At 36.3% G+C, this 27857-nt stretch overlaps 4 protein-coding genes across 4 annotated transcripts; 3 read left to right on the top strand and 1 right to left on the bottom strand.

Annotated features, from left to right (window-relative positions):
• Positions 1 to 363: 363 nt before the first annotated feature.
• Positions 364 to 3772, bottom strand: LOC106415586 (DEAD-box ATP-dependent RNA helicase 20). The gene is made up of 10 exons (XM_013856338.3): positions 3582 to 3772; positions 3181 to 3440; positions 2165 to 2344; positions 1924 to 2085; positions 1688 to 1842; positions 1504 to 1596; positions 1335 to 1420; positions 1015 to 1241; positions 704 to 937; positions 364 to 604 (listed from the first exon to the last, which is right to left on the bottom strand). Exons 1-10 carry the CDS (start codon positions 3635 to 3637, stop codon positions 558 to 560), a joined length of 1500 nt encoding a protein of 499 aa, XP_013711792.1. The 5' UTR covers positions 3638 to 3772; the 3' UTR covers positions 364 to 557.
• Positions 3773 to 3970: 198 nt separating this feature from the next.
• LOC106415588 (mini-ribonuclease 3) lies at positions 3971 to 6253 on the top strand. Its single transcript, XM_013856339.3, has 6 exons — positions 3971 to 4239; positions 4313 to 4434; positions 5344 to 5433; positions 5656 to 5708; positions 5849 to 5951; positions 6031 to 6253. Exons 1-6 carry the CDS (start codon positions 4026 to 4028, stop codon positions 6157 to 6159), a joined length of 711 nt encoding a protein of 236 aa, XP_013711793.1. The 5' UTR covers positions 3971 to 4025; the 3' UTR covers positions 6160 to 6253.
• Positions 6254 to 16233: 9980 nt separating this feature from the next.
• Positions 16234 to 19042, top strand: LOC106415977 (protein indeterminate-domain 7). Its single transcript, XM_048751457.1, has 4 exons — positions 16234 to 16403; positions 16858 to 17101; positions 17220 to 17619; positions 18162 to 19042. The coding sequence occupies exons 2-4, from the start codon at positions 16870 to 16872 to the stop codon at positions 18898 to 18900; spliced, it is 1371 nt and encodes a 456-aa protein (XP_048607414.1). The 5' UTR covers positions 16234 to 16403; positions 16858 to 16869; the 3' UTR covers positions 18901 to 19042.
• A 5444-nt stretch (positions 19043 to 24486) lies between these two features.
• LOC106413204 lies at positions 24487 to 27666 on the top strand. The gene has a single exon (XM_048751456.1). The coding sequence runs from the start codon at positions 26350 to 26352 to the stop codon at positions 27538 to 27540; it is 1191 nt and encodes a 396-aa protein (XP_048607413.1). The 5' UTR covers positions 24487 to 26349; the 3' UTR covers positions 27541 to 27666.
• The last annotated feature ends 191 nt before the right edge of the window (positions 27667 to 27857 follow it).

Genomic DNA, 27857 nt, shown 5'->3' with positions numbered 1-27857 from the left:
ATTAGTTTCATAATTACATTACCAAAGCATTTGGATTTCACTATATGTGTAATTAAAAGTCTTAACGTGAATTTGCTACATAAACACACAATTTGTATTAAAAAAAAGTTATTTTGTGGAAAATAACAATAATAGAATTTTGATTTTATTATCTGATAGGTCTTTATTTCAAAAATTATTGTCAAATTCACTTCTTCTATCCCATCGTCTTCAACACATCTGTGCATATTTGGTTATTAAAAATGTCACTTTTGTTTTATTATAATGCATGACGTAATTTGATTATAATTTGCTAATATCACTGAGCAAATTAGAAAAAGAAAGTAAACTATATTGCCAATATTTTTTTAGAACTAATAATAGTTGATTTGTCAAAAACTAAATTAGAAATCTTTGGTTTTGTTCTTAACCACAAAGCATACCATCGGATCAAATGTTATCTTACACGTTTAACGTTTTGATGCCAATGTCAAATGTTTCAGAAAGAGAGTGAGGCATGAAATAAAAAGAAAACCACTGAGCCCTAAAAGCCAATAACACATACATAAACAGAGAGATCAGCTCCAAGCTCTTCTGCTTCCACGGTCTCTAAATCCTCCAAGCCCTGTTTCCACATCATAAACCACACATACCAGAGATTAGAAACCTTTGTATTATTTAGTGAAACCAAAACACAACTGTTTTTGTTTCTGGTGATACTGACCTGGAGGAGGAGGAGCAGTGCTGCGACCCATTGAAGCTAATTCGTGGCTCACTTTCTGTCCAGCTTCTTCTAGTATGCTGATAAGCTCTTTGGCGAATCTCGCATTTGCAGCTGTGAAGAAACTGTAAGCTGTTCCTTTGGCCCCAGCTCTACCAGTTCGTCCAATCCTGTGAACATAATCCTCCAGTGATCCAGGGAAGTCATAGTTTATCACATACTTCACATCTTTAACGTCTGTTCAAAAACAAGAGAGGGTTTATTAGCTTGTCAGAGAGAGTTGATGCTGCAGACAGAGGGGAAAGCATTAGTACCTAATCCACGAGCTGCAACATCTGTAGCAGTCATTATAGGGCTTTTGCCTGATCTAAACTCCGAGAGAACCCAATCTCTCTCGGCTTGACTTTTATCACCATGTATTGACAAAGCAGGCCAACCATCCATGCGAAGCTGTCGAGTGATTTGGTCACAGCCCTTTTTGGTGTCAAGGAAGACAAGAATCCTGCTTCCATCCATTATGTCTTCAAGCAACTTCACCAACCTGTAAAAAAGGCCACAACAGTTTATGTTTTACCACAATGTCCATGACTACTAGTGAGATGAGAGAGAGAATATAATAGGTAAGAAGACTTACTTGTTATACTTTTGGCTTTCGGAGATGACATCAACAATTTGACGGATAGCACGGTTAGCTTTTAAATCTGAAGAACCTATTATCACCTGCACTTAATACAAAAGAAGCTTGCTAAGTTTTTGTTGACAGCTAAACACATGAAAAGAAGAAAAGAGAGAGTGTCTCTTACTTTGTATGGGTTATAAAGAAACTTCTTAGAGAGTTGTTCCACCTCCTTTGGCCAAGTAGCACTCCAGTACAAAGTTTGACGGTCTGGCCGAATCTGCACACACAGGTTTCAAAACATTTGTAAAGACAAAGCGACTAAAGTACACAATATATTAGCTGAGTGACACAGAGGTAAGAAAACGAACATGTGAGACAATTTTCCGGATCTGAGGGTCAAACCCCATATCCAGCATTCGATCAGCCTCATCCAAAACAAGATACGTAACCCTCCGCAAGTTTGTGTTGTTCGATTCCATCATGTCTATTAACCTCCCAGGAGTAGCTATAACAATCTCCACACCTAAATTCATACACCAATAATCACACACATCAGAATGATTCTACAATGAACAAGAAAAGCTAATAGTTTGAGAAATTACACCTTTCTGGAGATCACGCACTTGAGGCCCTTTTGGAACACCACCGTAAATGCAAGTGCTCTTAATCTTTGACGATGAACCAAACTTAGACGCTTCTTGCTGTATCTGCACAGCCAGTTCACGTGTAGGAGCAAGAACCAAGACTATTGGGCCGTCTCCAGGAGCTGGTAAAAAAATTACAACTTTACATCAAACAAGAACAAAAAAAGGAGAAAACTTCACAAGCAGATCATCAGGCGATACCTAAAATTGGTTGAGCATTCACATGGACTATGGCAGGTAGCAAGTAAGAAAGAGTCTTTCCAGAGCCAGTTTCAGCAATGCCAATGAGATCACGTCCCTTCAACGCCATTGGCCACCCTTGTGATTGTATAGGTGTAGGTTCAGTAAAACCAGCCTTCTTAACCTCTTCCAAAACATAATCTGGGACAAAATCAAGTGTCTCTTATCAGTACACATACATGATACACCTAAGCTCAGCTAGTCTCTCAAGATGTAATCATGTACAAATCAAGAAACTCTTATTACAAACAGAACAGGACAAAATTTACCAGGAAGTTCAACAACAGAACATCTCCTTATTACAAGCGAATAAAACATCCATGATACACCTAAGCCTCTTTAGTACAGAACAGAACTTAACAGTAGACCCAACATCAAGAAAGCTTATCACAAACTCATCAAGAAATTCTAATTACAAACGAATAGAACACCGAAGACTCTTTATGGATGAACAGAACATAACAGAACTTAGTTAACAGGAAACCAAACATCAGAAACTCTTATTACAAACGATCAGAACAGCCATGAGACTCTTTAGTACAGAAGAGAACTTACCAGGAAACCGAACATCAAGAAAGTTTATCACAAACTCATCAAGAAAACTGTTATTACAAACGAACAGAACACCTAAGACTCTTAACAGATGAACAGAACAGAATAAAACTTACCAGAAAACCCAACATCATCAAACTCTTATAACAAAAAAAAAACACAACATCCATGATACACCTAAGACTCTTTAGCACAAAAGAGAACTTACTAGGAAAGGCAACATCAAAAAAGCTTATTACAAACTCTTCAAGAAATCAAGAAACTCTTGTTACAAACGAACAGAACATCCATGATACAACTAAGACTCTGTAGTCCAGAACAGAACTTACACAGGAAACCCAACATTACGAAACTCTTATTACAAAACAAACAGAACACATCCATGATAACACCTAAGACTCTTTAGTACACAGAAGAGAACTTACCAGGAAAGCCAACATCACGAAAGCTTTTGACAGGTTTAGGAATATCACGACCTTCAACAGTAATCTCCCTCTTCTTTCGATACTCCTCCACTTCCGCCTCCGTCATAGCCGCCACAGAGGGAGACTCAACATAAAAATTCTTCTCGAAAGGAGTCAAACCATCCAAATCAGGCTTCTTTGGAGACTCATCGCCAACACTACTACTCTCCCTTTTACTAGCTGAGCTTCCGTATGCTGAAGCTCCACCAAACCCTGAGTCACTACGAGAAAAAAAAAAAGCAAAATTTAAAAATGAAGCAAACTCCTTCTTCCCTAACACACAGATAATAGACTATAGTTTCTCTCTAACGTACGAGCTTGATCAAAATCAATCGAGCTGGAGCAAAGCAAACAACACTAACCTTCGACGGTCACGGTAGGAGGTGGAGTCGCCGGTCCGGCTATCGTAGCGACTCATGATCCAATTTCTCCGATTAAGGAGCCCAAATCTAGTCGTTAGGGTTTTACAAATCGAGAGAAAGGAGAGAGAGAGAGAGAGACAATGCTCGTATTGCTAAAGTTACAGGAAGCTTGTATTAAAGTCTATAAAGGACAAATTATAATAAGCCACGTGGATAAATGAACGTCACCGCCTCAATAGTCGTTTACAAATCGGAGAGAAAGACGATGCTCATATTGCTAAAGTTACCGGAGGCTTGGATTAAACTTAAACAAAAGACGAATTATAATTCGCCACGTGGACAAATGAGTGTCACCGCCTTAGTATTTTATCACTGTCATAAACTGAAAGCAAAATAAACAAAAAAAAAAAAAAGAAGAGCCGAGAGATAGAATTAAAAAAAAAAATGGCGACTGTATCAGTAAGCTCTAGTCTGGTGAGAGCTGCTTTAGATACTACGAAGCCTAAGCTCCGTTACAATCCCAATGCGCCGCGTAACGTCAAGATAAACCCTAATTCTACTACCTCTTTCGTTCCTCCATCGTCTTCTCCGGCGGTGACAGTCTTGACAACTACTAGCGTTTCCGTTTCTGATTTGCTCAAACGTCCCGCAAGCAAAGGTAACGACTTTAGGTTTCCTTTATCCGGAAGTGTTATCATTGTTACTAAATGTCTCTGCTTTATTATGAATAGGTGATGATGAAGATAGTTGTGTTGGATATGAGAAATGGTTTCCAAGTCCACCGAAAGTGAAGAAGCCTAGATCCGTCTTCAATGCTGCCTCGCTAGCTTATATAGGCGATTCCATCTACGAGGTTAGTCCTCTAGCTCCAATCTATGAGATGTTGTTTAGGTAGTTTAGGACAAAAGTCTGTTCTTTGTAATTAGTCCTTGTTGTTTTAGGATGCAAGAATATCATATGATGGATATGTTAGTGTTTGTAGCAATAAGATACTCACTATGAGCTTGGGCTTTGTGATTTTAGACTAGTTCTTTGTAATCCTTGTTTTTTTTAGGATGCAAGAATGTCTAAATGATTGTGTTTCCGACATTAAGACAGTGACTTTGTTGATACTCATTCCATGTTATTAACTGAGTTTGTGGCGGTAGACAAAATGCTGTCAGTTACTATAATTTTAGACAAGTTTTGTACTTAATCCTTGTTGTTTTAGGATGCAAGAATGTCAGAAGAATGATAGTGTTTACAGCATTGAGAATTTAACAGTCATTATCTGGATTTTAGACAAGAGTTTTGTACTTAATCCTTGTTTAGAATGCAAGAATACCGAATGATGATCATGCTGGTGTTTATACCACTACGATAGTCACTATAAGCTTGTGCTTTGTGATTTTAGACAAGTTCTTGTACAAAAACATTGTTGTTTTGGGATGCAAGAATGTCGGAATATAATCATGTTCATGTTGACAGTTACTATGATTTTTTTACAAGTTTTTGTATCTTAATCCTTGTTTAGGTTGCAATAATATCAAGTGATATTATATGTTACTCTTTATAGCATTAAGATTGTCACCATATGATGATTATAGTGTTTTAGTGTTTATAGCATTAAGAGTGTCACTATGAGCCTGTGCTTTGTGATTTTAGACAAGTTTTTTGTCAAAATGCAAGAGTGTCAATGTGATTGTGTTTAAAGGATTAGGAGAGTAACTCTGTTGATACTCCTTCCAAGTTACTTAACCATCTTCTCTTTGGCTTTGTGCAGATATACGCTCGTCGCCATTTTCTTTTCCCTCCACTGAGTATTGAAGAATATAACGACCGTGTTCGAGCAGTGGTGCGATGTGAAGCACAAGTATGTTTTTTTATTTTTATCTTCTAGTCTTCTTGTGTATGTACGCTATATTGTTTAACATGTTCACTCCTCCAGTATCTCTGTTACACATTTGATATCGGTTTGCAAGCACTTTAAGCCTGAAAATGTAAATTAGCATGGTTCTTCTCACAGCGTTGGTATCTTTTGTCATTGTTCTTGTTCTTGTTTAACCTAAACTGTTCTTTGTGTCTTCCCCTTCAGTATGCTTTGCTGCATAAGCTCCTTGATGAGGATTTCTTAACTAAAGATGAAAGGTCAGTTGCAAAACACCGTTATTTAGTGGTTCTATCTACCATCTTTCCATCATATGATTGTTTGAATCACATGCTATACACTAAGTTCTCTGGCTATACTATATATTAAATCGATCTGATGAGAACTTTTTCTGGTGCAGAGAGATACTTCGGTGGGGAAAAAACGTAGGCTCGGTTAAAACACGGTCAACTAGGCGTGCTGGTGTTGCGGTTTATAACAAGGCCTCGTCATTGGAAACACTTGTAAGTTTGTTGTTCATAATCTGAAACTCAACAAGTGTAAATACAAATTTAACCTTATAAACTCTGTTGAACTTCTCAGATTGGCTATTTGTATCTAGCAAACGGCAAGAGATTAGAAGAAATAATGCAGAAGCTGGGGTTCTCAAGTGGTTCTTCAACAGAGATAATGGTTAAGGAGGCCAAGCATAAACTATCATCTTTAAAATAAACTTTATATATATAGCTGTATCTTTGAAAATGTTTTAGAACATTGAATCCACTTAATCTAATCGTTACCAAGTTTTGGTGATGTTTTGTTACAACTAAGTCCCAAGAGAAAGGTCTTCAAAAACCACGTAAATGGCCCAAAACCGAACTTAACCAATGTAACATCCTGAGTATATGTCTTTTGAAGGTCGGTCCAACTCGGTGCAGTCACATCCACTTTTTTTATCTCCTTCAGTTGAGTCAGCAACAAAAACGATGTCATTTATTAGTAGAGAGACGGTTAAGCCAAGCACTAACATTCCCGTCTCTACATGAATAGAAAGACTGAAGCCCAGCAATAATTAGAGTTCTCAAATTTATTGAGCAAAAACTCTAAGGGGTGTATTGAAATTAGGATTCAAAAAGATTGTGGGATTTGGTTAAAATCCCTTGTTATTTAACTAATGATTTTCAGAAAAAGTTTCAAATCATGTCTTATTCAATAAGGAGTTTGTGCAAAGTTAGCAAACTTCACTTAAAATCCTCTGTTATTCAATTAATCATTTATGAAAACCGTATGAAATCCACTGTTATTCAAAGCTAAACAGTATTTACAAAAAAAAGTTGTGAAAAAGGATTTGAAGAGACTTTACATCATTTTATAGTTAAAAACATCTTCGTTAGAATAACATTTCTATAGGTGGTATTTGAAGAGAAATTAAAAAAAAAAAAACATTCTTGAGGAATATTGTCATTCATCTCTCTGTTCGATTTATTTCTTCCTAAAATCTTTCACCACCGTTAATTTACAGTAGATAAATTGATGATTTGAGCTGACACCTTGGATCACACTGAGCTGTTTTTTTCTCTACTCGGAATCTCATAAACGATGAACCAGTTCTTTTAAAATTCTTCTTTAGCCATCTCTCTCATCTCTCTTGTTTTTCCTCCCAGCCTGTAAATGGGTGGCCTTCACAAGTTGAATTAGTGATAAATTTATGAGATTTATTAATCCCATATTTCATTTTCATCCGGGGATTAATGAAAGATGGGAACTAAACTGTTTTGTTAAACCGAACCAAGTCGCAGTATATGATGCAAAACATGGCTTCTTGAGCAGTATGTGATGCAAAACAAGGACCACGATCGGTTGGGGTTTGGATAGAAGCATGAGTTCAACTTGCTTGAAGGTAAGCTAAAAATTCAAGTTTTTTCAATTGATTTTAATGTTTGATAACACTATTGGATTTTTGAACTGAAGAGACAGAGACGTAACTTCCATTGCTTGGAAGTATACTACTATTAGTTCTAATCTTACATGGTGGGATTTTATTGGAGCATTGTTGACTAGCTTTTCTCTTTGTATCTAAGGAGGAAGGGGTATATGAAGTTACTGGAGAGAGTTTACAAGCAGAGTGATGTTTCTCAGTTCCGTCGAAGGTTTGACTTCTGTAATCTTTGATATATGTCTACTTCGCACCAAACATGCCATTTACTCTATGTTTCTATAGATATATTAAATCCTGAGCTACCTTTATCTACCAGCCTACACAGAAACTGGTTACTGGATAGCCTCAGCCATTATCTGGTCCGGTTGTTCATGCTTTGAAAACTTGAAATAGAGAAACAGTGGGTTCCTTGTAACATTGTTCATGCTTCTAGATTATTTTTTTATGAACTCTTAATGCTATAAAGTGCGTCATTTGTCTATGCATCTACATTGTTTTGAGAACGTTTTAACATTAATTAGAAGGAATATGACGTGGTATAGGTTCCAGAACAGGTGGTGGATGTATCAGTAGTGATGCCGACATAGAAGCTGCCACTGCACATAGCTTTGCCGGTTCTTTAAACTTGGTGGAGAGAAAGAATTTACTACCTCTCCATCTTTAAAATAGTAGTACTAGCAACTCTTGTTCTGTTTTTCACTCATTCTGTATATTAGTATCGGACTGTTGGTAATATATATATATATCCTAATATGCTAGTATTGGCCAAAACCTTAATTTCTATATGCATATACGGTAGAGAGGTCATAGGTAGAAAGACCTAAAAGCAAAGTATGTAAGCAGAAAATATATTGACAAGAACTAGTATACTCAAATCATCTAAACAACTCTAGAATTTATAACAGATATTTTCAAACTATCTACAGATTTTAATTTATATTTTTTTAAGGTTCATCAAAATCACCCGATTAATTTCAAAACTCGCCTAAAGCCCGCCAAAAATAAAACACTCCAAAGTCTCTCCAATACGGCAATACACCCCCCTTAAATCACCTATGGGTTTAGTGATTATTAGGTATCCCCTAAAACCGATCAGTAATCCAAAACTCCCGGTCCGATAATATACGATATGCATACCGGTAATTTTTGGGTTATAAAAACCGGTTATGGTAGTGGGACCAAGAGCGAAGACGTTTCAAGGAGATCCGAAACGGAAACATTGGGAACGGGTGTCTGAAAGTTCGTCTGACCGCTTGTGTGAATTAGAAGAGGAGTCAAACCCAATGATGACTCTTTGCTTGAGGAGTACAATCTAATTATACGAGAACACGTGTCCTTCTGGTCTTCTACGGCTTCACCGACATGTCACTTTCACTAATGTCTTGTAAGTATGAGATTCCTCTCCATAGTTGCAGTAAATAATGTTATACCATTACAAGTAAGAAAATTAATGTAATTATATATCATCGCTTAAATGTATTTTTTAGGAATAAATGAAAATACAAAATTGACAATATCATTTAGAATGTAGAAGTACATAACATGTGCTCCTTATGTTCCCATTTGTCTTAATCAAAATTCAAAATTATCACTAAGGAAAAAGAAAATGGAATTCAAACTTCTTAATAATTATTATGACTATTATAAGTCTTTTTGATTAAAGGTCGAAAATGACGTCGATGAAAAATTAGGTGCTATGAAAAAAAAAGAATAATTTTTAAAGTTTATCAAGTTTAATTTGATAAATTAAATCTTTGCAGATTATACAGGCCTTTTTGTTTTACTTTCGTCGCATGTGCGGGGGTCCACTCTGTCTTTCCTAGCTATATCAGCTCGTGTATTATCCTGCTTCGGTTATTTACCTATTCTTATTTCCACATACCTTTTGATTTTTTGATAAACATGTTTAACCGATTTTTTTTTATCAAGCCCCAAGTGATTATACAACGATAACCTACGTTTGATATAAACCTAAACATGATGGGGTTTCTTGATTTAAATAAAAAAATAAAAAATTAGGCTTTGTTTTACAATGTACTATATAGTTTTCTTCGTACGTCGAGATATCAAGATTTTAAAATGCGGAGCCACGCGTTGTTGACGTGGAGACGTAGACATGTAATCTTTATTGACCTATGGTTTTTTTCGAATCTTGATTAATCATGCCTTGATATTGATGAATTTTTTAGTTATCTAATAGTGAATTATGTTTTGTGAAATTAGAAAAAAACTATGTTTTGTGAATAAATAAAGAGTTTCATAAATAAACCATGTTTTATCGATGAATTTGCATATTTCTGTATTGGGTTCACTACAACCGTATATGGATGTTTGCAGATGACTCTCAGCGAGGATAGGGTCCACGTTTCCCTACGCTTAGGGCCACTCTTATCGAAAACTACGAAAGATACTAAAGACTCCAGTGAATTACCAACTCACCCCGCTTGGTCTACGAAAGCAGCTGGAAAAAGGATAGTGCGACGACGTACTTTACGTAGCCCCAGCCACGGAGTAGCAATGAAGAAGAGACGCATCACCAAGACGCACAACTCCCCCTGCAGAAAGCTGATGCTGGATGCCATTACAGCTGGGGGAAGGGGCCCGAGGAAGACACAGTCAGGAACATCGGCTGTGAGATTAATTCCAGCAGTTAATCGGAGGGAGAAGGATTTTCAGCCCCTCCACACACCTCTTCCTTAGCATGCATTAGCTGGAACTGTCGAGGGATTGGGAGCACCTTGACAGTCCAGCGGATCCGAGAATTCCATAAGAGAATTTCTCCGCCAGTCTTGTTCCTAATGGAGACAAAGAACCAAGATGATGCGGTGTTCAAACTGTTCAGGAACACTGATCTTACCAACCACTTCACAGTGCCTCCGGTTGGATTGGCAGGAGGCTTATCGCTATCATGGAGAGACGACATTCAGGTTGATATTCTCTACTCCTCTCCTAACATTATTGATACTCGAATTGAGGCACATGGGACTTTTAGTTTTGTCTCCTTTCTCTATGGAGCTCCCAACCCGGCGGATAGGCCACTGTTCTGGAACAAACTAACAGAACTAGGCGCAGAACGAGATGATGCGTGGTTGTTGACAGGAGATTTCAATAATCTCCTAGATAATTCAGAAAAGGTAGGCGGCCCTGCTCGGTGGGAAGGTTCATTCCTTTCCTTCCGGAGCTTTGTCTCGCAAATGGGACTATGGGACTTACAGCACTCTGGGAATCATCTCTCATGGAGAGGAACCAGATACAATCATTTCATCCAGTCTAGACTGGACCGGGCCATGGCGAACTGTTCTTGGTTTGAGAGATTTCCTGCAGGACGATGTGAGTACCTTCGGTTTGAAGGTTCGGACCATCGACCTGTGCTTATTCATTTTGATGTTAAAAGACGACGAAAGAAGGGACTATTCAGATTTGATAGAAGACTCAAAGAGAAACCGGAGATTAGACAGCTGGTGGATGATCAGTGGGGTAAAGTACCGAATGTTTCAGTGGTGGAGAGACTCGCAGCCGTTCGATATGGTATTATGCAATGGACTCGAGAGAAGAATTTAAATAGTAACATGATTATAAAGAGAACCCAGCAGGAGCTTGAAGGGGCTCTCTCCAACCCCAACCCCGACGATGGTCTGATCAGTACGCTCACTGCAACGTTGGAGTCTGCTTACAAAGAGGAGGAGGCATATTGGAGGCAAAGGAGTCGAGTGCAATGGCTGAACAGTGGGGATAGAAACACCAGTTTCTTCCATGCGGCTACAAGAGGTCGACGAGCTATTAACAAGTTTGCGGTCATTGAAGACTCACGGGGTAGAGCAGTATACAAGGAGGAGGAGATCGTTCAGTGCATCACTGCCTACTTCTCCCAAATCTTTGAAACACAAATGTCTCAATCCTCTCAGGTGGTCCTAGACGGGATCTCTCCACTTGTAACCCCTGAGATGAATCAGACATTGATCGCTCCACCGACTGCACTTGAAATTAGAGAGGCTCTGTTCTCAATCAATCCGGACAAAGCGCCAGGACCAGACGGTTTTTCGGCTTCCTTCTACCAAGCCTACTGGGATATCATTGGTGATGAAGTTACAAAAGACATCCAGGTGTTCTTCTCTTCCGGGCTCCTAGACCCGAGACAAAATGATACGCATGTGAGGCTCATCCCGAAGATATCGAGTCCGAGAAAGGTGGCTGACTATCGACCAATAGCTCTTTGCAACACCCATTATAAGATCATCGCTAAGCTGCTCACTCGACGACTCCAGCCACTGGTACCGGGGTTAATCTCAGACCATCAGTCAGCTTTTGTCAAAGGCCGATCGATCTCGGATAATGTACTTATTACTCATGAGATTCTGCACTATCTTCAACACTCGGGAGCCAAAGTTCGATGTAGCATGGCTATTAAAACTGATATGAGCAAGGCGTATGATCGTATTGAATGGGAGTTTCGACGTAACGTTCTTGTCCGCTTTGGGTTCCATGAGATATGGATATCGTGGATAATGAACTGTGTCACGTCCGTCTCATACTCCTATTTAATCAATGGAGCAGCACAAGGTAGAGTGCATCCATCCCGAGGAATCCGACAAGGAGATCTGCTGTCTCCCTATCTCTTCATACTATGTACGGAGGTGTTATCGGGGCTATGCAAGAAGGCTCAATTAAGAGGAGATGTTGTAGGCGTCAAGGTGGCTCGCAACAGCCCGGCAATAAACCATCTTATCTTCGCTGATGATACGATGTTCTTTAGTAGAACGGATCCTAGGAGTTGTGATACGCTGGTGGCTATACTGAGGAGATATGAAGAAGCTTCGGGCCAGTTTATCAACTTGGATAAGTCAACTATTACCTTTTCAGCGAAAACACCGGGAATTACAAAGCGTCAAGTCCGGGAACAACTCCAGATAAGAGGAGAGGGAGGAATGGGCAGGTATTTGGGTTTACCGGAAAATTTTAGCCGGAAGAAACGAGATATCTTTGCCTCCCTGGTGGATCGGATCCGACAACGAGCTCACAGCTGGACGACTCGGTATCTGTCAGGCGCTGGGAAGTTAATTCTTCTAAAATCAGTCCTGTCTGCTATGCCGACATATACAATGTCGTGTTTCAAGCTCCCCCTATCGCTGTGTAAACAGATCCAATCCATTCTTACTAGGTTTTGGTGGGATGCATCCCCAGAGGTAAAAAAGATCTGTTGGGTTTCATGGCAAACTCTCACTAAACCTAAGAATGCTGGGGGACTTGGCTTTCGGGAGATTGAACAGTTCAATGATGCAATGCTGGCAATACTCTCATGGAGAATTCTCAAGGACCCGTCTTCCATGTTAGCGCGAACTCTGATGGGAAAATACTGCAATCACACATCGTTCTTAGAGGCCCAGCCTCCATCGTGTGTGTCTCATGGATGGCGCGGTATTCTGGTGGGGAGAGACCTTCTGTTAAAAGGATTAGGGTGGGCTTTAGGATCGGGTTCTGATGTCTGCATTTGGCGGGAACCATGGCTATCTACAACTGAGCCTTTATCTCCAATAGGGCCACCGACGGAAGCTACACAATCATGGCGAGTGAGTGACCTCATTGTCCCAGGATCAAACGAATGGGATACAGAAGCAATACGAAACACTCTACCTCAGTATGAGGAGCAGATCCGTAAGTTGATTCCAAGTAGGGCGTTTTTGCGAGATGAAAGGGCCTGGGTACTTAACACCTCCGGAGAATACTCGACGAAATCAGGATATGCAGTGGCAAAGCTCAACAACGGGGATCAAATAACACAAGACTTCAACTGGAAACAAAGTATTTGGCAAGTGGACACGTCACCGAAGATCCGTTACTTTCTATGGAAAGCTACTAGCCGAGCTTTGCCAGTAGGTGCGGCCTTAGCCACTAGAGGTATAAAGGTGGCCCCAACATGTAAGAGATGTGGAGAGCACGAAACAGAACTTCATGTGTTCTTAACCTGTCCATTTGCGGTTAAAGTATGGGACCTAGCGCCCTGCTTATTTAAGCCTGTGGCTCATGGAATCACTACTATTGCGTCCCTTCTCAAACAATGCCGCACGATGATCTCTCTACAACCGGTAGGAGTAGGAAGCACACCTTTATATCCTTGGATCCTTTGGCTCCTGTGGACTAACAGGAATCAACTGGTTTTTGAAAATAAATCCTTCTCTGAGGAAAGTACAATCCTGAAAGTGGTTAAAGATGCTCGAGCTTGGAAGGCAGCTCAGACAATTGTCGCAATGCCTTCTGTACCACGCGTTGTGGTTGGTGCTTCGGCTCCTTGTTTACATGTTGTTAACTCTGCGACTTGGTCTTCTTTTTCTGATGCAGCGTGGGATCCAGCAACAGGAAATTGTGGACTTGGGTGGCTACTACGAGATTCTGAGAACTCCATCGCAGAATGCTCCTCTTCAAACCGACGCTTTGTTCCTTCGGCTCTGGTGGCCGAGGCTATGGCGGTTAAAGCTGCAGTTGAGACTGCAGTCACTTTGCGGGTTAGCAGACTTATTGTTAACTCTGATTCAAAGAACCTGATTTTGCTCTTGAAGACTCAAGGACAGGATGTGGCTCTACGAAGAGTGCTCCACGACATTCATGTCATGTCTCACTTACTCGACTCTATCTCTTATGTGTTTATTCCGCGTTTAGCAAACTCTCAAGCTGACTCTATGGCAAAAGCAGCTTTATCGTCTTTACCTTCCCCTGCAGCTCTTGTAGACTGAACTTTTCCTTTATCGTAATGCAATGAGTATTTGTTCAAAAAAAAAAAATGGATGTTTGCAGATTTCCATTCCATGTTGGTTCAACAAATTTATATATTGGTACAAAAACATGCATGTTATAGATAATATATATAACCAAAAAACACATTTTATAGATAATTAACATATGTACTTTGGACCTTTCTTATAAAAACACGATCTAAAGCGAAGTTTGGAGACAGCGTCACATGTTTTGTAATGTATTGTCTAATGCAAACAAGAAAACTCTTGTTAAAATTATTGTGTATCTTAATCTCTGTATATTGTTTTCAACTCCGATCTCTTATGTATAACGTCTAATTACAAATAGTATTACACTTTTATGATCAGAAAGAAGTTCACATGATTATGGATGCATAGGTGTCACGAAAGAGAACGCCGCTTTGATGTGAGTGGACATTTATATAATTTCTTCCATCAAGAAAACGAATTTTATTTCATTTTCTATATATAGCTCACTTATGACATTAACAACCATGTATAAAAGATGGACTAAATTCGTAAAATGGTTGACAAAAGAGGTTCGTATAAGGACACCATAACAGCATTGATGATTAATAAGTTTTGATCAGTATTTGATTTTATTTAAAACGTTGATAAGATAAGGAGTGTAGTGGTGTCTAGTCTACGCCCCTGGACCGACCATGGTCTACGCATGTATAGTTTATAATTTTTAAAAATGCAAAAAGTGTCAATGATTTGTGTCCATAGCTCGATGTATATATAAAGTAGGTTAGGGCATGTGTCACTGAATAAATTTTTGCGTCCACTGAACCATAGTTAATCATTCAGTTATATTTTCTCCTTTAACATGAAAAATCCTCAAGAACCCAATTAAAAAAAAGAAAAGTGAACCTTTCCCCCTTTTAATCAATGAATCAATCATGTATAGTACTGTAATTTACAAAAAAAAAAACCATTCTCTGTTTGTCAGGGTCTTAAAGTTTGAGGTTTCGTGATGCCTGAGATTTAATTGACCATAAAAGAATTTGTTTGCATATTATATACTCTTTCATATTTTAAATTGATCATAACTTCAAAATATTCACATATAACAAACACAAAGAAAATTAAACTATAAATATTTTATTTTGTAACAAGTTTTAATAACTTCAAAAATATATTCATTATGTTTTCGAATATAAAATGTTTTGAATTTTTTTTTGATATTTCAAAATGTTAGATGTTTTGGCGTTTTTAGATAATTTTTTATTTTATCAAAATTATGTAACCAAATATATTTAAGAAAATTTGATCTTATAACAAAAAAGAAAATGTTTCACCAACTAATCATATTATCCTTTTTTCCTTTTTTTTGTCCTATTTCTCTTTACTTTTTACTACAAATCTAGTATTTTATTCAATATGATCATTCATCAAATTAACCTTTATATTTAATAGTTTATTTTGTAATTTGTTGAATAATTTTTAATTCATAGTGGTACTTTTTTAATATGTGTGTTTTGACTAAAATATCTTATATTTATGAATGGAAGTATAATTTTTGGAATAGAGATAATATTTTCAAGGTAACAGTTTAATTATGAAGTCAATCAAGATTACTCAAATTTTTTTTATTTTTTTTTGGCATCGGATTACTCAAAATTATAGCACGGAAATCATAAAAAAAACTGTTCAATAACAAAAAAGATATTTAAACATGGGAGTGGGAGTACAAATTTTTGTTCATTTTATACAACACACATCAATATTCAAAACATGATTGTAATTTTAGATGATTTGACAATGTTGTTACAAAAGTAGAAACCAATAAATTACAGATTATGATCCACAAAACACAGTACAATTATGAAGACTGAAATAATAAAAATTATTAATAGTGAGTGCATGCACGAAAGCGAATTCAAACATGTCTTCTCACTATCTCGAGAAACGTACAAACTTACAATCCTCTTTCTGCAAGCTTTTCACACAACTGTGCGAGAAAGTATATATAAAAATTTGGCCCACCTTTCTTTATCAAAACAAAAAAAAATTATATAAAAACAGTTTCCCAATATTTTTAACCATATTGTATGAAAAACGGTGATAATAATTTAAAAGGACAGGCTGCTCTGTGCTTCTGTGTAAGCTGTAAATTATTATTAGTAATTTATTTTTTCCATTAGCAGTAGGGTTCCCCATTGCTATTATTATTATTTTCTTTTAAATTCCGAATTTATAAGCTTCAAATATAACACAAAGAGAGAAAGATAATAGAGTTTCTTCTCTTGTCCACAATCTCTCTCTTCTCTCCCCTCTCCTTCTAGGTATTGTGGATTTACTTCCTTCTTCCTTCTTGCTTTTTTTTTCTTATCTTGTTATTGATTGTTGTGTGCTCTTGTTGTTTGTTAATGTTTCTTTGGAGTGTTGTTAGTAAAAAGCAAGCCTTAAAAGCGTTCTTGTTCATGTTTGAAACGAACAAGAACAAAACTCTGGTTCTTATGTTCAGCTTTCAAACAAACTTTCTCTCTTGACATAACTTGGACTTTGGGTCTTATTATTATTTTTGATTTTTCCCATAAGCTAAAGCTTGTCTCTTGGGTTGAAGCCAACCAAGAAAGCTTAATTTAAAAAGCTATATAATTATATATGGGTTTCAAGAACTTCTTGGATGTTTCTGCTTGAGTCTTCTTTTTGCTAGTTTTCCCACTACTGTTTGTCTGCTTTTTACTAATTACATACAGAGATCTGAAATTTTTTGTTTTATTAATTCTTGTTAAGGTTTTAATACTGATGATGATGAACAAAGATATGTTATATCATCATCAACAACAACAAGTGGAGGAAAACATGTCCAATCTAACATCAGCTTCAGGAGATCGTGCAAGTGTGTCTTCAGGAAACAGAACTGAGACTAGCGGCTCCAACTTTCATTACAACACTAATCCAAATCAGCAACAGGAAGAACAGTGTCTTGCTCCACAACCATCTCAAAAGAAGAAGAGAAACCAACCCGGCAATCCAGGTTAATTTTAAGATTTTTTATATATAAATTCAACAAATAAAACGAATATTGTTTGTACCGGTTTGAGTTTTGTCTTAATAATTCATTTTTGGTGTTTTTCCTGATTTTTTTTATTCAGACCCAGAAGCAGAAGTGTTGGCTTTATCACCAAAAACACTAATGGCAACAAACAGATTCATATGCGAGATCTGCAACAAAGGGTTTCAAAGAGACCAGAACTTGCAGCTTCACAAGAGAGGACACAATCTACCATGGAAGCTTAAACAAAGATCAAACAAAGACGTGATAAGGAAGAAAGTCTATGTCTGCCCCGAGCCAAACTGTGTCCATCATCATCCATCAAGAGCTCTAGGAGACTTGACAGGAATCAAGAAGCATTTCTTCAGAAAACATGGCGAGAAAAAATGGAAATGCGATAAGTGTTCGAAGAAGTATGCGGTGCAATCAGATTGGAAGGCTCATGCTAAGACTTGTGGCACCAAAGAATACAAATGCGACTGTGGAACTCTCTTTTCTAGGTAAAATTAAACCAACATTTAATTTCATATGTTTTTTTCTTATTTTATCAAAGATGCATTTGATGAAACTTGTGCATTCATATTTAAGTCTAAGGTTATCTACAAGGAAGAAGACAAGATGTGTGGTGTAATGTGATAATGAGTGACACATAGTATATGAGTAGTTTCATTTAATTTTGAATAGGACAAAGGTAAAAATTAATTAAGTAGCTCAAAGAATCTCATTTAAACAACTATTTATTATTATGGTACTTCTTTTTAATTTAACTTGTTAAATATATATATATATATATATATATATATTTTTTTTTTTAGTGTTACAAAAAAAAAATATTTTTTTTTTCAGTCCTAATATGAATTTTTGTACGGTTTACATTTATTTCTTGTTCTATCATCTTGTTATTCACACGTGACACACCCCCACAAATAATACAACATGCTTCATGGACCTACAAAACCTCACAAAATCGTATTGTTTATTTGATTTATTTGAAAGCAGTTTTTACTTCAATTAATTGTGATGTTTTGTGGAATATATGCAGGAGGGATAGCTTCATAACTCATAGAGCATTTTGTGATGCATTAGCAGAAGAGAGTGCAAGAGCCATACCAAACCCTATTCTAATCCCATCTTCTTCTCCTCATCAAACTCAACACAACATAAACTTCTCTTCCTCCTCACAAAACATCACCAGCCACAATAACAATCCCCATGGTCATGATGAACTTCCTATGAAGCAAGAAGAGCCACATCATCACTTCCACAACATCCCTCCTTGGCTCATCTCATCAAACCCTAACCCTAATGGCAACAATGCTAATTACTTCCCTCTTGCTTCTTCTTCAGCAAACTTCCAGCACCCATCTCCGGCTATGTCAGCCACAGCTTTGCTCCAGAAAGCAGCTCAAATGGGTCCCTCAAAGTCAACAACCACTCCAGAGGAAGACGAGAAGTCGAGCTATAATAAGCTGATCACAACTACAATGGCTGCATCGATGATGACGTCACCTTCAGAACCTGGATTCGGGTTTCAAGACTACTATATGATGAATCATCATGCTCATCATCATGACGGCGTTGAAGAAGCTTTCGACGGTGGTTTTAACGCCGGAGATGAGAGGAACGATGTGGTGGACGACAGTGGAGGAGAGACTAGAGATTTCTTGGGGTTAAGACCGTTAATGTCTCATAATGAGATGCTAAGTTTCGCTAATAATCTTGGCAACTGTATCAACACGTCTGCTTCAGAGCAACAACAACGATACAGCCATCAAGATTAGGTAGTAGGTCGCTAGCATATGTATAGAGATTTTTATATGAAGTTAAAAATATTATATGTTAAGTGTTCTCGGAAAGATAATCATCCCGGTGCAAGTAAGGCAACTTTATACCAGAAAAATTATAATTTTATTTCATGGTTAAGACCTCGTTGCGTATTTTATGGTTAATGAAATGGTCAAGGTGAAGTCCGCACGTGCAAAAGAGGCTAGGTGTAGGAAAACTTCCTCGTCATATTATTGAGTTGAAATGAATTTTATTTTGTATTGACATAGTTATGGAATTTAAAATATTTAATTTAATTAGAATTTCTCTTATCGATTCTCTTACAAATAATTATGAAATTTTAAAATAACTAAATCTAACATACCAAGTTAGATTGATCATAAATGTCAAACTTAACACTTTCGGAAAGTCATAAATGTTCAACTCAAAATTCCGTTTATCTGTTCAAAGATTAATCCATTTCAATCCATATTTCTTATATATTTTTATAAGTTGGATTAACTTCAATATAAAATTCCTAACAGTTACTTAAGAATTCAATTATTTTATAAAATGGTGAATAACAAAGATCTACTTTACATAAGATTAAGTTTATATATATAGATGAATTTTGAAATCCAAAAATGAAGTAAACTTTTTTGTTTTCTGCTTAAACATTGGAACTTATTAAAATTTAATAATATATAAGTACAAAAAATTCTAGGATTATAGTTGATGGGAGAATATTAATCTTTTTTTTTTTTTTGAGAAAGAGAATATTAATCTTTGGCACAACAACAAATGTTGCCGTGGCCTCTAGGACTGGCTTGACATAAGCCAATAGTCATTGGTGGGAAGTTAGGAGGACCACACTGACTCTTCCAGTCTTGATTGTTCTTACGCGGACCTTCGTAAACACAATGTTAACGATGCTCATCATTCTCTCTTACATCTGTAAATTACCATTGTAAACAATAAAAATAATTAGACAGATCTAAATATGATTTTTGATTGTAGATGTGATTATAATATATAAACGTATTACCTCTTGACAGAGAAGTCACAAGGAGAGAACATATAACGAGTATGACTACAGATTGAAGCTTTGATAATGCCATTTTGTTGGTATGATGTAAACTTTACTCTTTTCTTTCTCTTTTGGTGCTTGGTGTGAACTAGGCCTGGGCATTTCGGGTATCGGTTCGGTTCGGTTCGGATATTTCGGGTTTCGGGTAGTTTGGATAAGGGCTAGAGGATCCATTTAGTATTTGACTTATTTTCGGTTCGGTTCGGTTTGGATAGTTTTGGGTTTGGTTCGGTTCGGTTCGGTTCGGGTAGGAAATGTAGGAACCGGAAAATATCCAGAAAAAGTTTGGTTCTCATTTGGATCCGGTTCGGGTTCGGATAGTTCGGGTAGTTCGGATAATTTGGATAAAATATCGGTTATTTAGGGTAAAATATCAAATAATTAGGATGATTTAGATAAAAATTTTGGACATTTCGGATTATTTTGGATATTTTGGATAAAACTATCCGGATAATTTCGGGTAGTTTGGATACTTTATAATAATTTAGTTATCCTCAACTATTTTCAGATACTTTTAATAGAATTTTAAATTAAAAATATATATTTAGTGATGTTATATATATATATATATATAATTAATATTTTTATATATTCGGGTACCCGTTCGGTTCTCGGTTCGGTTCCGGTTCGGTTCCGGCTCGGTTCGGTTATTTCGGATATAAAAATATAGGAACCGTTCGGGTATTTGAAGGTATTGGTCCGGTTCCGGTTTCGGGTATTTCGGTTCGATTCCGGTTCGGTTCTTCGATTCCGGTTATTTTGCCCAGGCCTAGTGTGAACAAGTAAGGGAGCAAGAGCATGCTTATAAGTACAAGCGATGGAGCGGGTAAGACATGTGTAGTATCTAATTTGTTTATTGTCTTGAGATTTCTTTCTAAATTAATGGGTCAAATCTTTGTAGAGGTTATATAAAGTTCTTCAAAAGATTGTAATATACTGTACATACATTGCATGGATTTCAAATTAATATAATAATATATGTGATATTTAAATATATAATCTTAAATTATTTTACAGATTATATTTAGAAGAAATTTTATTTCATTAGATTTTTAATTATATAGTATAAGTATTATGAAAAAACTACAAGATGAAGTTACGTATTTTAGATATTTATTATGTCTTACTATATTAATTTGAATTTCTTCTTAATTATGGTTAGTGTATTTCACTCAACTTTAGAACCAATTCTTTCAATTTTATATTATAAATGTTTGAAAATAAATATATGATCTTGAGAAAAATTAATATGAATAAGTAAGATTATATGATCTTTTTAGAATTTGTGTTCAGAAATCTCAAAAGGATAATCTACTACTAATTGATTTGGTATTAACTTTGTCTTAAAAAGAAACTTAATATTTTTATAATAAGATCTGACATCAAACAAGTATTATTGTCGAATCAATTAAAATGTATAAGATCCAAATTGCATGAACATTTGAGTTCAGAGATAAAATTATGAAATTAATAATTTAAAATGAACAAATTGCATTAAAAATAAGTTGAGTTATTGAATCATTTTACTAAGGCGTCTTAAGTAGGATGAGACTGTTATAACATTATGAATGTTATATAATATTTCTCGAACTATAATTTGTTACTTAATAAATTGTAGTGAAAATATGGAGTATTGGAATCGGTTTTGAAGATATTCCTTTACTCATTATGATTAGAGTTATGAAGCAATTTATTTCCGGAATAAATGTAAAGTTTCTCTTTAAAAATGAAATCAATTTGAAATTTTAGCCAAATCCTTGCATAGATAGATGTATAGTACTCCCTCCGTTTTACAAAGATAGACTTTTTAGTATTTTCACATATATTAAGAAAATACATTAAACTGCCGTAATAAATGTATTGTTTTCTGTAATTTTCAATTTTCAATAACTTTTAACTAATAGTAATTCAATAAAGTCAATTAATTTTTTTAAAGTTTACAATTTTTTCATAGAAAATACAAAAAATACATTTCTGTGAAACAAACTTTTTTCTAAAAAGTTTATCTTAATGAAACGGAGGGAGTATTATTTAATGGCTTAATGAGCTTTGGGTTGGATTGATTACCACAAAATAATCAAATTTTAACCACACTCATTAGGAAAATTAGTAGCTATCCGAGTGATACCTTTATAATCGCCTTGGAACACTAGTCATTGCCAATGCCAATGTCGACGATATAAGTTTGCTTAATTCGTTTGAAAAAGAAGGTGTTTGCTTAATTCGTTTGAAAAAGAAGGTGTGTACAATTATCTCCGTGATATTATCGTAACGATCGGGGCATCTCATGGGTGGGGTAGCTAGTTTATATGCTAATTTCGAGATTGTACATACCACGCTAAAAATGTATCATGTTAATAATATAAAACCCATTAGTATAATTAATTGATTGGTATAAGAAACTGAAACGTTGCTTACACAAAACATTGAAGAATCGGTTTAACAATACGTATATAATAGAAGATACCATATAATATGAAGTCTTACCAGTATACTAACTCAAAGTTATGAATGGAGTACAATGTTTGAGCTTAACTGTAAATATTACAAAAAGTGTAAACTCATATACGTAATGCATATTGTTACTGAAGGTAAATAATCAAAGCTAAAGACAGAACACTAGTCTTTAACAAATTTGCGATATGGTATCTGGTGCTGCTTATATCAGTTCAAAATTTTTTTTAACGTGTTAGTGTTCTTATATTTTGACTAAGCAAATGATATAATTCAAAGACTTGATTCAGTGTGCAATGTATCAGTAATGTGCTACTGCTTTTAACTTATTGGAAGTGGTTACTGTTGTTTTGTTGTTCTCTTCAACACAAACATATTAATCTCCGTGCTGTTCCAAACATCCACTTTAAGTTGAAACAGAGAGCACCAAAGAGGTTTCATCAGAGACCCGCGCTTGGATCACCGGAGTTTGCTGCCACGACTCCAACTTCTTTGCCGGAGCTTCCTTCTTCTCTCGGAAAAGCAACTGAGTCGCCGTTTAGGCCGTCAACAATCTCGTCAATCTTCTTAAACTGGTATGGCCACTTGCTGTTATACAGAAACTGCCTCTGATCGAATATGTTGTCCTCTGGAGAGTAACTCTGCAACAAGAGAATCTGTGTACTCTCTTTTCAAGGTAAAATAAGACCAACATTTAATCTATACTAGGTAATAACACCCACCTTGCGCCGAATGAGATTATTAATTTTGTTATTTTTAAGATAATAAGACATTAAGTCTGTTTAATTTGAATACCGGTTCGGTTTTAGGTTGGTTTTTTCGGGTTTAAGTCTCCTATTATACCCTGTTCGGGAACGCGCTAGGCGCTAGTCGGGCGGTCGGGTTGGGCCTAGAGCCTAAAGAGAAAATCGGGGATTAATCGGAAATTAAGCGGGGCGGAATTTTTAGATGGTTTACTATGTTATAAAACATGTTAATCTTCAATTGTGTATAACATTAATACATTTTTATGTTTAAGATTGTATAAAACATACAAATAGAATATATAAACTTAATATAGTGTAATTTTATTCAAATTTATGAATATAAATGATATTTATAAAATTTTAGATCAAATAAACAAATAAAAATATTATTTTAAAAAAAAAGATTAGGCGGTCGCCTATGCGGCTAGACGGTCATTTAGGCGGTCTAGGCGGAAAAAAATCTGATATCCGATTTTTTAAACCGATTTGACATAAATCGGGGCGGAAGAGTGACGCGTAGCGCCTAGGCGGCTAGGCGGCCGATTTTTAGAACATGGCTATTATATAACAACTATTCTAAATCCATATTAATTTTCGTTTGTTCGGTTAAAAGGCTTGAAGTTTTTGTTTTTTTGGTGATAAACCAAAGACTATTATTATTTGTTTGGTTTCATGTTATATGGATTTTAGACAATCCTGATGTCAACCATTCATTTCATATTATAATTTCTAAATGCATGCAAAATCAAATCAAATCAAATCTAGATAATAGTTGAAGAAAAATAAATATAAAGATACATTATTTCATTACAATTTGGTTAATGGTGAAAGAAAACATTAAAATGAAAGAATATTTTAACTTCCTATAGAATTAGAATTCTCACTTGCGGTGAATATTTAATTATATAGATGTTCACTTCAACATGCACATGTATGTGTATGTAAAAATATATAAAAGTGGTTGCTAAATATATAAAGATACAGATAATTAATATTAAAAGACATGAGGGAACAATGAAGACGAGTGCGTCGTCAGCACAAAATAGAACGTCGATCGTTATAAAATTAATAATAAAACAGCCACGTGTTTAGAATAAAAAATAGGAAACATTTTTTCTTTCCTAAACGATTTTTTACGAGGAGCTCTATTAAAACGACACGTCAGCACATTGAATTTTAAAGTGATGTGAAGGTGCCACGTGCCGAACATAGTGTGAATGCATTTAAGCCAAATGCTTCTCTTTTAATATATAAGATATATGCTCTTTTTTTCTCTCTTATTTTATCAATGATGCATTTGATGAAACCTGTGCATTCATATTTAAGTCTATGGTTATTATTCTAGTTGATTACATAGAAATACACATTTTTTCTTTGGTTTACACTGGGAGACATTTTCCAGTTGTGGGATATTTTTTGGTAGGGCCAAAGAGTTGGTTTGTCAAAATTACCTTTGTGAGAAATGAAATCAATAGTATTCTGTTGTAAGGAACCGAGAGTTGGATTTAAAAAGTTATTTTTATCTCTCTCCTATAATATAATAACTTTTTCTATTGGTTTCTCACAAAAAGAAAGCTATTCCTCACAACATGTTTTATTTCGTATTATTTCATATTAAAATTTATAAGTATAAATATATAATGTACAAAATAAATTATAACTTTGTTTCTTCTATATTTCGAGATCCATATTATATATGTTTTGATATTTAAAAAAAAAATGGATTTTCAAAACGAATTATGTGGACACAACTATTGTGGACGGATAGGTCGAACATACGTCGCTAATGCAATTATGAATAAATTTCTGTTTGTCGTTTACATATGGATGTGTTTACATTTTCTCTGTATATCTATCCACAAATTATCCATCCACGACTCGTTTACATATTGTCCATCCACGAGTCGTCCATCCACAACTTGCATCATCCATCCATCTTTAACCAATATTCTCTTCCTCATTCTCTTCCTCTCTTTAATCCAGCACCTCTTCATTTTCCTCTTCTCTAAAGACAAATCCATAGGTTTTGATTTGTGCTAATCTCCAAAATTTTAAACCAGATTATAAACAAATCCATCAATTCCGGCGATGTTTCTCATGGTTTTGACGAAGCTTCTCATGGTGATTACAGCTACGCCCGAGCTCTGTTTGAGGTGTGGTTGGTGGCTATGGATTCGTTTTGTGGAGAGGAACATGGTTAGGGTCTCATATTTTTGATAAAATAAACTAGCTAAGAGACCGAGTCAAAATTCTATCCTAAAATGGAGAAAAATGATTTTAGTGAAGTTTCTCACAACACTTATAGACGTGTCCAAGCTCTGATTGAAGCGTGGCAGAAGCTACGGCTTTGTTTTGTCGAGAGGAATACAGCGATGGTCTCAGGTTTTTAATACGATCAACCAGCTAAAAAATCAAATCAAAAGAGATAAATCTGGGAAAAATAAATATGAGATTGGAAAGATAGATAGATTTTTGGAGTATATGGGTGATAATTATTTTAAAATTGGAAACATGAGAGAGAAGACACAAAGGATGCGTGGTGGAAATGACTTTGTTTAGTTAAAACAAAATAAAAATATATTTTCAACTAAATAAAAGGGTAGAATAGGCAAAACATATAAAGAATGTGTGTCACATGCAAGATGTATCTTTAGATGTAATTCTAAAGTCAAAATGTGCATTCAGATGTATATTTTTCTTATATGTACAAGAAGACAAGATGTGTGGTGTAATGTGATAATGAGTGACACATAGTATATGAGTAGTTTCATTTAATTTTGAATAAGACAAAGGAAACAATTTTAATTTGTTGGTAAACCCTAAACAGTCAATAATTGTGAAGAATATGACGGTTACAAGACGGTTACTGGCGATTTTCTGGGCGATTTCCCAGATCCTGTGTTTTCTCACCACGATCTTAGTGGTTGGAGTAGTTCGAGTATGTGCTTGTGGGTTTCTCGCACGTTGTACACCCACTTTGCCTTCAGTTTCCCTGTTGGGAATCTTTTTCCAATGTGATATATGCGGTTTATTGCATTCTACAAAGGCTATATATAAATGGCCATGGGAAACTGACTTACCACTGTCTAATTTTTTGAAAGTCTTATCTCTTCCTTTCATTAAGCAAACAATGACAGAAAATGTTCGCCGTGCGCTTCAAGACATTGATCTAGGAAGTAATGATGCTCCCTTTGTTCTGCCCTCTGATGTTGTTTAGTCGTGCCGCTGAAGAAAATCGTTTCATTTTGGTGGGGCGTCCCTCTATGCCCAGAAAACAGAACCTGAGAGGAATCATAGCAACTATGCCTCGGATGTGGGGTCTTGATGGGTTGGTTCGTGGGCGTGTCATGGAAGGAAGACGTTTCCAATTCATCTTTCCAAGGGAAGAAGCGATGGAAACCGTGATCAGACGTGGTCCGTGGGCCTATGCTGATCGTATGCTTACCCTCCAGAAATGGACCCCATTAATGGATATGGAGTTGCTGAACTTTATACCATTTTGGATCCAAGTTCGTGGAATTCCATTCCAGTATATGAACAGAGAAGTTGTCATCCACATTGCGAGGCTCATGGGTCAATACATCCAAGTCGATTACAATGAGGAAGCTGGTGGGCGTCTTGAGTTTGTCCGTTTCAGACTCAATTGGGATATCAGGCAACCACTTAAATTCCAACGCAACTTTCAATTCACTCCGGGAGTCAACACTTTGCTGAAATTTCACTATGAAAGACTTAGAGGTTTTTGTGAAGTCTGTGGTATGATCACGCATGATTCCGGACGTTGTCTCATCCAGAGTGGCGGCCCTGAGGAAGGTCTTGATGATGAGAATGATGAGGGTGATGATGAACAAGGTCCGGGTGATCAGCCGCATGGTAATGTTGGTGTTCCCATTGAGGAGATCAATAATGCTGATAACATCCAAGGAGTGGATGACAATGTTCCTGAGGCACCAGACGGTGTTAATGATGGTCAGGATCATATGAATGAAGCAGAAGATGGTGATGAGAAATCTGATGCTTCTTCTTATACTGATGATGAGGAGTTCTGGAACCCCTCGGGTAAAACCTCTCTGTTCTCGGAGGGATTTGAAATGGAGGAGATGTTTTCGATCACACCATTCGCTGATAGACGTGATGGACGAGAATCTCTCAATAGGAAAGCTTGGATGGCTAATGCAGAGAACAACAAGATGATGCTGTCAAAGAAGATTACTCATATTGGAGAAACAAGCAAGGCTGGGGATGCTAAGAGGAAGAAGAAAGATTCAGTGCTTGGAGCTACAGAGGACGCTGAAGGAAAGATTCAAGAGGGAGACGGAGACAACACTTTGAGAGGCGCGGTGGGCCCGGAACCACCACTGCCCCCATGAAAGTAACCTGTTGGAACTGTCGAGGTTTAGGCAGTGACTCGACAGTTCAACGCCTTAAGGAGATCAACAGAAAGTATCTCCCGGACATCATTTGCCTGTCTGAAACCAAACAACAAGATGATCATATCAGAGATGTGGGTGCTCAGCTTGGTTTTCTTCATTCTGTCTCAGTTCCTCCACGAGGTCTTAGTGGTGGTTTAGTTATCTATTGGCATCAGCATGTACAGCTTTCAATTTTAAGTTCTTCTCCTAATCTTATCGATTGTAAGGTCAGTATTAATGGAAGTAGTTCTTTCTATTTCTCGTTTATTTACGGT

The sequence above is a fragment of the Brassica napus genome, chromosome C3 (genome assembly GCF_020379485.1).
Source record: "Brassica napus cultivar Da-Ae chromosome C3, Da-Ae, whole genome shotgun sequence".
In the NCBI taxonomy this organism is placed as follows: domain Eukaryota; kingdom Viridiplantae; phylum Streptophyta; class Magnoliopsida; order Brassicales; family Brassicaceae; genus Brassica; species Brassica napus.
This window is presented reverse-complemented; position numbering and strand designations above follow the sequence as displayed.

Coding starts and splice junctions, on each gene's coding strand:
- LOC106413204 (XM_048751456.1), top strand. CDS start 26,350: ATGATGCTCCCTTTGTTCTGCCCTCTGATGTTGTTTAGTCGTGCCGCT.
- LOC106415977 (XM_048751457.1), top strand. CDS start 16,870: ATGATGATGAACAAAGATATGTTATATCATCATCAACAACAACAAGTG. Junction 17,102..17,219: donor AAACCAACCCGGCAATCCAG/GTTAATTTTAAG, acceptor TTTTTTATTCAG/ACCCAGAAGCAGAAGTGTTG. Junction 17,620..18,161: donor TGTGGAACTCTCTTTTCTAG/GTAAAATTAAAC, acceptor GAATATATGCAG/GAGGGATAGCTTCATAACTC.
- LOC106415586 (XM_013856338.3), bottom strand. CDS start 3,637: ATGAGTCGCTACGATAGCCGGACCGGCGACTCCACCTCCTACCGTGAC. Junction 2,345..3,180: donor TCGTGATGTTGGCTTTCCTG/GTAAGTTCTCTT, acceptor ATTTTGTCCCAG/ATTATGTTTTGGAAGAGGTT. Junction 1,421..1,503: donor TTCTTTATAACCCATACAAA/GTAAGAGACACT, acceptor TATTAAGTGCAG/GTGATAATAGGTTCTTCAGA.
- LOC106415588 (XM_013856339.3), top strand. CDS start 4,026: ATGGCGACTGTATCAGTAAGCTCTAGTCTGGTGAGAGCTGCTTTAGAT. Junction 4,240..4,312: donor CAAACGTCCCGCAAGCAAAG/GTAACGACTTTA, acceptor TATTATGAATAG/GTGATGATGAAGATAGTTGT. Junction 5,709..5,848: donor TTCTTAACTAAAGATGAAAG/GTCAGTTGCAAA, acceptor TTTCTGGTGCAG/AGAGATACTTCGGTGGGGAA.